The sequence below is a fragment of the Centruroides vittatus genome, unplaced genomic scaffold (genome assembly GCF_030686945.1).
Source record: "Centruroides vittatus isolate TY-2023 unplaced genomic scaffold, ASM3068694v2 contig_680, whole genome shotgun sequence".
NCBI classification, from domain to species: domain Eukaryota; kingdom Metazoa; phylum Arthropoda; class Arachnida; order Scorpiones; family Buthidae; genus Centruroides; species Centruroides vittatus.
The window spans coordinates 2,001,931-2,012,482 of record NW_027122427.1 but is presented as its reverse complement, the minus strand read 5'-3'; the positions used below and the strand labels follow the sequence as shown (position 1 = coordinate 2,012,482).

Genomic DNA, 10,552 nt, shown 5'->3' with positions numbered 1-10,552 from the left:
AGGTTAGCCGATTGGATGGAAATGGTCACGACAATCAAGCGGTCAATACGGTCGTGAGGGAATGGAAAGACTCACTGAGGCAGGTTTTCTATCTTAAAACGGTTTAATTAAATAAAAAGTCCTTACAACTATTCTTATAATAAGGCGTAATACTTGGCCGGATGGCCGAGCAGTCAAGGTGGTAGCCTACCGCTCTGGGGGACCCGGGATCGAATCCGAACGGGTCGAAAAATCCCCAGAAATTTTTCGGGGGGTGGTCCGTTCGGATATGTCGGGCCCCGTCCCTCACCACCCGGTCGCTCCATTGTGGGCCTGGCCGAACCCATAATGGGCCTACTAAAAGAGGCCCTCTTAGTGCCCACAGGGCGGAAAGAATTAAAAAGAAAAAAAAAACGTAATACCTATCCGAAGGTGGAAAACCAGACTGTACAAAAGTTCAAATGTTCCGACGCTCCGATACTTGTCGTCGTTGTCTTCTCCGCCACCACCCACATACGAATGGACCCTAGATCATCACTGACGCAATTAACTGATTGCCCCCGGAAGTCGGCTTCTTGCAGAAACACAGCTTCTCTATCATCAAAGATCACGGCACGCCACTGCTTGACACATCAGGTAAGATCGCCCTGTGTTCTTCAACAGCTCGAATTCGATATCAAAGCGGTAGACCGAAGTCTTAACCGCTCAAACATCCGGCCGTCACCTTGTTATAGTAGGTGTTGAAAGTATAACAAGTAGCGACACTTCCATATAAACAGTTCTTATTATACAATAGACACTTGCACATAAATTGTTTTTTATGTTTCTGTATTTAATAATAACATACACAGTATGACAGTATTTAGACTATTCCCTCTTAAGAAATGTGTGGAATTATTTGTGTGTTTCGACTTTCCGTGCATGTTCCCGTTATTACTCTGAATAATCGGGAGTAAACTGTATTTTACATTTTATCAATTTTTAAAAATACAGTATTTTTCAAATGGAAAACTTCAGCAAGGCCCACAAAGGAACTATCGGGCGGTAAGGGACGAGGCCCGACATACGCGGACAGATGAACCACCGAAAAATTCCTGGAGTTTTTTCGACCAAGTGCTGATTCGATCTCGGGTCCCCAAAAGCGGTAGGCTGCACCTTAATCACTCGGCCATTTCACACCAAGGCCGCAAACTGAATTAAGTCGTACTGAAGCGAAGTTTGAAAGGAAACGAGTTTCCGAAATCGGTCATTTCATCGCTTCTATTTTGAGACATACTAAATAAATATTTAATAAAACTTATGTAATAGTTTTAGTATGTAGTTGTGTAGCAGTACATAATTTTTATCGAATATACAAAGAAAAGGAAGTGAGTGAAAAAAGAAAAACAATGAATAAACTCTATATTTAAGCATAAATCTCTCTCAGCTCAATTTGCAGACGTTGAAAACAACTAGTAATCACGAATATTATCAGTTTAATGCTATCAAAATTTAAGTGTTCTATGATTAAACATATGTTTTAAAATATACTTATAAAAGTTCGCTTATTGTCTTCAGAATTCGGATATAGTTATCATTACCTTCGGGTAAATAGGCCTAGATATTTTTAAGCTGTGTTTTCGTACTATTAGTGTTAATCAGTGCATTAAATATAGGATCTTGATCGCAATAAATAAAATTGATTTTGTTGGCAGAATGAACAATTTTAATGGAAAATTACAATAAATTAATGAATAGTTAAATATCGGAAATGCATTAAAAACAGTCCTGAATTAATAAATTTCATCGATTTACGTAATTGCTACTGGAAAATAAAGTAAAATGAAAGCAGGAATTTTAATGGTTTATCTTCTAATTAATATGTAAACAAAGCTAATGAATTATAATTTAGTTTTAGTGCCATACCTTTTAAGTATAGTCATTTAGTGTTATATCATAACTCACAGATTATATAAATGCGCGAATTCGATTTTCATCCTTAAGATACGGCTGAAGTTCATTCGCAATGCATTCTACAAAGGAAAGAAACGTGAAGAAAGACGCCTGGATACTGAAAGAAGGAACCGAATTGTATACAAACGTCGATCTCCTCAGCTTTATCTGAGGCCATCTGATCTCGACTCTCAACAGATAGACATTTATATTCTCTCATAAAACGCATATTTACTTGAGATTATTATAAACATTAGCTCAATTTAAAACAGGAAAATGAATTCAAACGTTTCGTTCGAAATAATGAAGGAACAATTATGTTTGAACTGTTTATTTCTTCCGTCATTTTCTCTACTGAAAACCGTCGGTTTGGATATATTAACGTCGTGCAAGAGTATACAATGTGATGTAAAAACTCGACTATTGAAAATATATTTGGCATTCGTGCAATTAATTTTCCTCGTTTCTGCTTCTTCTAAAGCGATAGAAATATTTTACAAATTAAAAGGATTCCAAACCGGATGCCTAAAAGACCATTCTTCTCAACAAGGTACGGTCTTTTTCGGTAGCTTATTCTTCACTATTTCGAGCTGTTGTTTCTTAATTTCTGTTTTTTTGAAAAATAAAAAACTATCAATAAATATTCCCGTAAATATTAAAGAATTCTGCCGAGTAATGAAGTTTCAAAGAATAATTATTATGTTCTGGGGCACCATCCATTTTTTTACTATTTCTATAAGTCCGACATTATTATTATTGTCATATCTCTTGCAATCTGGTAAAAACAATATTACTCGTTTTGTCTGTGGATCTCTTTACGCTTTATATAGCTTATTTGAAATTAATCTAATCATGTTTTTAATGATGATAGTTAATGTCATTTTATATTTGATTCAAATGAAGATGTCGAAAATACTAAAAGCCAACGAAAATGCAATAAAAGTGATGGATCATCGAAAGATGCAGCGAAACATGAAGAATCACGAAGCGGTGTTTCGATTCTTAAACCATATAAATCATACTTTTGAAAATTGTATATTCGTCGGCTATTTTGCCAGTATTTACTCATTGTGTTTGTGCATTTATAATGTGACAATTGGAGGATCAGCAATTGTAATTATGAAATATTTTTTAATTCCAATCATCATAGGCGTATCTCTTACTCTGATATATCTTTCCTATGGAATTTCACAACTTTTTATCTTGGTAAGATATTTCTTTTTAATTAAATGCTTGCTATTTTTTATTTTAATATATTCCCTTCTATCTTTATGAGGATAATTGAAAGTTGTCAATAATATAGAACATGTTTTATTCTATTTAAATTATGTAGTTTTACGGATCAAACCAAGAAGTAAGAAAATTCTCAATTTCTTCTTTGCCCATTCAAACGAAATTAAAGGTATATTTCGTATGTCGAGTTAAGCTATATGAAAGATTATCTTTCCCTAATAATAATAATCACAGAAATTTATTTCAGATGTTGTGTTTCATGAAACTGTTTTTTAACAAAGAAATTGGATTTTCTTGTGGAGGATTTTTTACTCTTTCCAGGACGTTTCCCTTAAGAGTTCGTAACTTTTTATATAATATTTTTACATACTGTATTTTGAAATTAACTTCATTTTTGTCTTTTAGGTTATTAAATCTCTCTTCAGTGCATATTCCCTCTTGTTGGAACTAAGAAGTTTAATGGAAGAAGAAGTATCTTGTAGAAAGTTGAACTTGGCTCGAAATATCAGCACTGCATTCAATGCATTTCAACACAATTCTATTATAAATTTATAAAAATCTCCTCAATTATTTTTCTCATTTTTTAAAATTTAGTCTTTATATAATAAATGAAAGATACGGGAATTAATATAAACGAACATTTAACTGAATATTATCGTGAACTGTTTTTAAACTTACAAGTGTAGGTTGCTAGTTCCTCTAGAATATAAATAAAGCTGTTTATCTAAATAAGCTTTCGCGTTAACCTTTATCGAGCATTTGAGCAAAGGGAGGAAGCGCGATTCTCAAACATTTTCAAAAATTTAAATTTTAAAAATATCGAGAGACTTGCAGAACTTTTCGCCGAAGTCCACATGGTTTGACGGCAGTTTTCCTTATATTTGTAAGAATATTTTTCCTCAAATCATTGCAATTTTTATATAAAATAATTGTAGCGACCAGAGTGTACTTCAACCATTTGCAAAATATGCATTTTGATCCCTTTAATTATAATTAACCCCTAGATGAATTGTTATATCTTGGTTTCTCATTAAGGGACGATTTGTATGCATGTTTCTTTCCTTAAATGCTGTAAGGTTAAAACCTTGATATAAACGCGATTTGGGTACAATGCATATTTCAGGTCTTTTTACTCGCACGTATTGCGATTTTAAGCTTATATTAATCTAATCCTTAAATTAATCATAAGTTTATTGTCTTTATAGCTAACAAACAGACAGTGAAAATAAAATTTTAACGTAAAGATAATTATTTTATAGTTTTGATTTAATTATTCAAGTATCAGGGACAGAACTAGGTTTTTAGGGGCCTAGGGCTTATTGAAGTCCAATAAGGGAACCATTGTCGTTTTCGGGTTCGATGATGTAATTGTTGTCACCAGAAGTCATCGTAGTAAGGTGAATTTTAGTTGTAAAATTTTGCCTGGGTAGGTGCGGTAGTTTATCCTTAGCGAAATAAAATACCCCAAAATAAATAGAATAACGAAATAAAAATAATCCCCAAACAAAAATAAAATAGTTCGGAATCGACTCCTTACAAGTTGATCTAACTTTCACTTAATAATAAATAAGTGGTCCTTTGTCCTCCGAATAACTCATTTTCTAGATTCCATCAGGACGTTACGATATGTTATTAAACCAAGAGGTGATGAGTCAGTTACATCTGAACTTCAAAGTGCATGCATGATTCACTCCCGTCTTTTATATAGTATTGTCCACATGCAAAATACACTTATCCTATGCTTGCATACTCCTAATGAAAACGTACAATAAAAATACACTTTAAAACTGCAGGAATAAATAAATTATTCGATAATCTATAAATATTAAAGCAAAACAAAATTAAATTTTAAAAAATAATAATGTTTCTAGTGAATATAAACGATTCTTATTTAAAATTCAGAGATAAATTGCCCGAAAGACTTTAACGATCTCGACACAAAAACACTCGTATATATATATATACAGACATAAGAACGTAATTATATATGAACAGACACACAAACACAGACGTAAACACCTATCTACCTGCACATACACAATGCAAAAGATTGTGACGATGACTGATTAAGAAAATGGAAATAGATAAAAATTAGCAAATCTTTATTTGTTTTTACTGTAAGAATCGTTATTTAGATAAATAAAATACTTTAAAACGTCGAGAAATGCAAAAAAAAGTTTGGGGATAATTTCCGTACGTATGGATGTTAGTGTGTATGTGTGGCATAATTTTGTTCACCCTCTTCGAAGGTTAATAACTCCCGTGCTCTTCCTCAAAAATTTCTAAAATTTTGCAGGGAGGTTTGTTCATTAGGGGGATTGATACTACTAAATTTTGGTGATTAAAGGTCGAGGGGATGGGGAGATAATAGGGATCGTGTGTATTTCCAGTACGGTCGGACTTAATGGCGATTTTACTCGTTATTAGTATTTACAATTTTTTTTAAATGAAAATTATTATATATAAAATAATAATTATTTTGAATTGGTCTAATTATTCCGCTAATTCAAAAGGATATTCATAATGATAAAACATTTTTTGAAAGGAACATATATTGTATGTATGGCGGGATTAACATTGGAGGAATGGCATTTGATTGTTCTATTATATTCCATTAACATGATAGCTTTTCCTTAATAAATAACATTAATGGAAGGCATTTACTATAATTATTAATAAAATGATGTAAGATTTAAAATCGATCCAATTATTAAATTTGTTCCATTAACATACTTAAGTTTATAGCATTATTATTAGTAGTAGTAAACGCATATTGTCATAAAATAGCGAAATTAATATGGATGTAAATGGAAAATGTAATGTAATAGACTTAGGAACATTAATCATTTATTTTTTCCTAATTAGAAATTAACATTGATCGTCTTTAAAGATAATCGATATTGAAAATAACTTCTTATTTTGACGAGCATTTTGCTATTAGCTGTAGCCCAATCTAATACTAGAAGATGTATGGAAATTCAAACATTTCAATCGGAATAATGAGGAAAAGTTTCTGTTTAAACTGTTCGCTTCGTCCAATATTTTCTCTGCTTAAAACTGTCGGACTGGACATATTAGAGTCGTGCGAAAATAAGAAATCTAATTTAAAAACTTATGCATTGAAGATATATTCGGCTTTCGTACAGTTAATTTTATTCGTTCACGCTTTTTCGAAAGCAATAGAAATCTTTTATAAGTTATTAAAAGGGAGTCACATTGGATGTCTGCATGACCACGCTTCTCAACAAGCCACAGTCTTCTTTGCAAGCTTATTTTGTATCATTTCATTCTCTTGTTTCTCCATTTCTGTTATTCTGGAGAATGAAAAATTCTCGATAAATATTCCTATCGATTTTGAAGAATACTGCCAAGTGATGAAGTATCAAAGAAAAATTATTATGTTATGGGGTTTCATCTATTTTTCTCTTATTATGATATTTCCCACCACGTTATTATTGGAATACTTCTTGCGCCATGATTACGAAAACATCATTCCATTTTTATGCGGATCTCTAAATGCTTTAAATAGCATATTTGAAATAAATCTAATCATATTCTTAGTAATGCAAGTTAATATGATTTTATATTTGATTAAAACAAAGATATCGGTAATACAGGAAGCTATCGAAAATGCAATAGAAATGATAGATCATCGAAAGATGCAGCGAAACATGAAGAATCACGAAGCGGTGTATCGATTCTTAAACCACATAAATTATACTTTTGAAAATTGTATATTCATCAGCTATTTTTCCACTATTTATGCATTGTGCTTGTGCATTTATAATGTGACAATTGGAGGATCAGAAATTCTGTTTCTGAAATATCTTTTAATCCCAGCCACCGTCATCGTCTCTCTTACTTTGTTTTATATTTCGTATGAAATATCAAAACTTTTTATTCGGGTAAGAAATTTTTATTAATTACAATGCCTACCATAAATTATCCTCGTTTTTTTATGGGAGTACTTTTAAAAAAATGTTATATTAATCTAATATTAATTAAGATTAAATTAATTAGCCTAATAAATACGGCTGTAATAAATTGGAAGGCCTATACATCAGGGAATGACTGGAGCAAAATAGACTAAATTTTTTACAAAAAATAGCCTTTAATTAACCACAATCAAGGTCTAGTAGGATGCATTTCGGGCACAAAGACCCCTCATCAGCCTACATACATCCATACAGTATAAAACACAAATAAAATACAATACTATTATAAGTAGCAATTCCAGACTAAAAAATATTCAATTTGAATATGAAAAAAGTAAACAACCTGAATTATTTAGATATTACTATAGTTAGATTACATTGTAAATTATTATTTAAAAAATATGTTAAAGAATGAGCTACTGGAAAAGTTATACACTTCAAATCTAGTATACCTTTATATATAAAAGAATATCTTTCAGATTTATATTAACAAAATTAAAGAGAGAACTATTATGCGAAATGATTAGGAAATTGAAATAGAAAATATAATAAGAATGTTTAGTTCATCTGCCATAAATCTTAATTGTTCCAGTTAATCACGTTTATATTAAATCTAACGTTTTCGACCCATCCCGGGTCATCTTCAGGATATCGTTGTAATCGTTGGTTGATGTTGTTTGAAGAATGTTTAGTTTAAATAATTATGCTAGATCTTTATTGTTAAAATGGTTAGAAACTGTAATACTAAATAGACAAACAAGTGAGGTTAAAATACAGTAGAGACTCGTTAATCGGAACCCCGGTAATCGGAACGATTTTCAGTCGGACTGTGTCGTGCCGAATCGAACGTTTTTGATACTAAATTTACTTCTAAAGTATAATTTTCATGTTTTTATATTCTTCAATATATTTATTTTGTTTGTACAAAATGCAGAAATAATTTTTAACGATACGATAGCCTCGATTATTATTATAAAAATTTTCGTTAGGCTTAAAATCGACGAAAATTCAACACGAAGCGACACGCAACGGAGAAAAATTTGAACATCGGACAGGTTAATATATTTATTCGTACATAATCGGTAATGGGGACAAATCACTAATCTGAACAACCCCAGTCCCCAATTGATTCCGATTTTCGGTTCTCTACTGTATATTATCTTAAAATGGAATATGTGTTCGGTGTTTCTGAAAAAATTAAAACTTTAGATATTATTCTGGTACCAGATCATACAAAGACCATAAGGAAAATGATTAATAGAAAATATAAAAATAATGAACATAGTGGTTTATAGAAAGAGGTTAGATTTACCTTAGGTAGCCAAAATTTCGGCTCGCTTCTAATTCCAGCAAACAGAAGGGAAACAGTGGAGACGCACGTTCTAACCTAACCTAACCTATTCTAATAATTTTGTTGGTAATAATTATGGTACTTTATTAGAATAGGTTAGGTTAGGTTAGGTTAGAACGTGCGTCCCCACTATTTCCCTTCTTCTGTTGCTGGAATTAGAGACGAGCGGCCATTTTGGCTACCTAAGGTAAATCTAACCGAGAAAGATAATATAGTTTATTCATTTGATTGAAGTTGTTTACATTAAAAAATATATATTGGGAAACCGGAAGAAAATTAAATACAAATAATTAACGAACGTATATATGCCATTAAAAATAATTTAATTTTGTCATCAGTGGCACAACATTGTAATAAAGAAGGTTGTGAACTTACAAAAAATGGTATTAAATTCATAATGACAGAAAATAATCAAATAAAAAGAAAAATACAAGAACATATTGAAATCTTGAAAGTACCTGAAGATGATAGAATAAATAACAATGTGGAACTGAGGCTATATGAGGGGTGAAGTGAGATCATATTAAAAATTTTGAAATCGAAACAAAACTGACGTTGGAGGTAAGATTCAAGCTCGAATGAGGGGTTTTTCGACCACCACCCCAATTGTAGACCACTTGTACGAGCAGAAAAGTCAACGGAACCATACCTGTACAAGCGACCCTTCGAGAGATACTTACCTCCAAAGGTCAGTTTTTAACACGTATCAGTATACTGCCTATTCTCCATGTTCCGTTCCGTATGTAATCGTGCCCGGGCGGGGGCGAGCTTCCACGACCTCCTAAAACTATATAACATCGAGTACTCCGCAACATTAATTATTTTTATTCTATTTAATTACATAGTTTTACGGATGTAATCAAGAAATAAGAAAATTTTCCATTTCTTCTTTGCCTATTCAAATAAAATTGAAGGTAGGCCTATATATTAATTATTGAAGTAATTACAATCAAGCATTTTTTCTCATAATATTTATAAAATTAATTTCAGATGTTGTGCTTCATGAAGTTGTTTTTTAAACAACAATTTGGATTTTCTTGTGGAGGATTTTTTACTCTTTCGAGAACATTTCCTTTGAAAGTTTGTAACGTTTCAATGTATCAATATATATATATATATATATATTACAGATAATTTAATTATTACAGATAATTTATTATTATATTTTTAGGTCACCAAAGCTCTCTATAGTGCATTTTCCATTTTGCTGGAACTAAGAAGTTTAATGGAGGAAAAAAGATCCTGCAAAAGTTTTCAATTAGCTCAAAATATTAGTTCTGCATTCAAAACATTTCAAAAAAATTCTATTATTAACTTTTGAAACTGTTTATAATGCATTTTCACATTTCAATAATTTAAATTTTAAATGCATTTTCAAAATAAACATTTATGTATTTTTGTCTTTTAGCAATTGTTTAGCGAATTCATTGAAGCTCGTTAGTCATTCAAAATTGTACTCATAAAAGATAATGTTACATAAAATTATGTTACAATTTAAATTGTAATTTTTTTTCTTTGTTTATTAAAAAAAAATCTCATAAAATTAATTTAGGTTTAATGTTACCTGTGGTTCCAAAATGGCATCTCGTCTCTGATTCCAGCAAACAGAAGAAAGGAAACAGTGGGGACGCACGTTCTAACCTAACTTGATCTATTCTAATAAATTACCATAATTATTACCAAGGTAATTTATTAGAATAGATCAGGTTAGGTTAGAACGTGCGTCCCCACTGTTTCCTTTCTTCTGTTTGCTGGAATCAGAGACGAGATGCCATTTTGGAACCATAGGTAACATTAACCTTAATTTATTTTCTGTTTGAATGTTATATCTCTTGTCTTTTATAAAGTTTTTTTTTTACAATAAGCTTTAATTTTCTCTCATTTATCTACGTCATTTCAATACATTAATTGCTGTATTTGTGAATGTTGATCAACAGTTTTTTATTCTTTCTAATTTTTCCGCCTTGAAAACAATAAGAAAAATTTTTATCGCTTCTTCTTAATGCTTGCTTTTTTTAAAAAAAAAATAAATAAATTTTATTTTATATTCAAATAAATTACGATAATTAAAAATGATTATTATTGCAGAAAAAATTCTTTTATATTTTATATAAATTTTAAA

General features: G+C 31.0%; 1 protein-coding gene and 1 long non-coding RNA gene across 2 annotated transcripts; both read left to right on the top strand.

The window, feature by feature from the left end:
* The first annotated feature begins 2,195 nt into the window (after positions 1-2,195).
* LOC136980110 (uncharacterized) lies at positions 2,196-3,727 on the top strand. The gene is made up of 3 exons (XR_010881497.1): positions 2,196-3,313; positions 3,392-3,481; positions 3,550-3,727. It is a non-coding gene; the product is annotated as an uncharacterized lncRNA (long non-coding RNA).
* Positions 3,728-5,981: 2,254 nt separating this feature from the next.
* On the top strand, positions 5,982-9,368 carry LOC136980231 (uncharacterized). Its single transcript, XM_067276324.1, has 2 exons — positions 5,982-7,049; positions 9,276-9,368. The coding sequence occupies exons 1-2, from the start codon at positions 6,111-6,113 to the stop codon at positions 9,366-9,368; spliced, it is 1,032 nt and encodes a 343-aa protein (XP_067132425.1). The 5' UTR covers positions 5,982-6,110.
* The last annotated feature ends 1,184 nt before the right edge of the window (positions 9,369-10,552 follow it).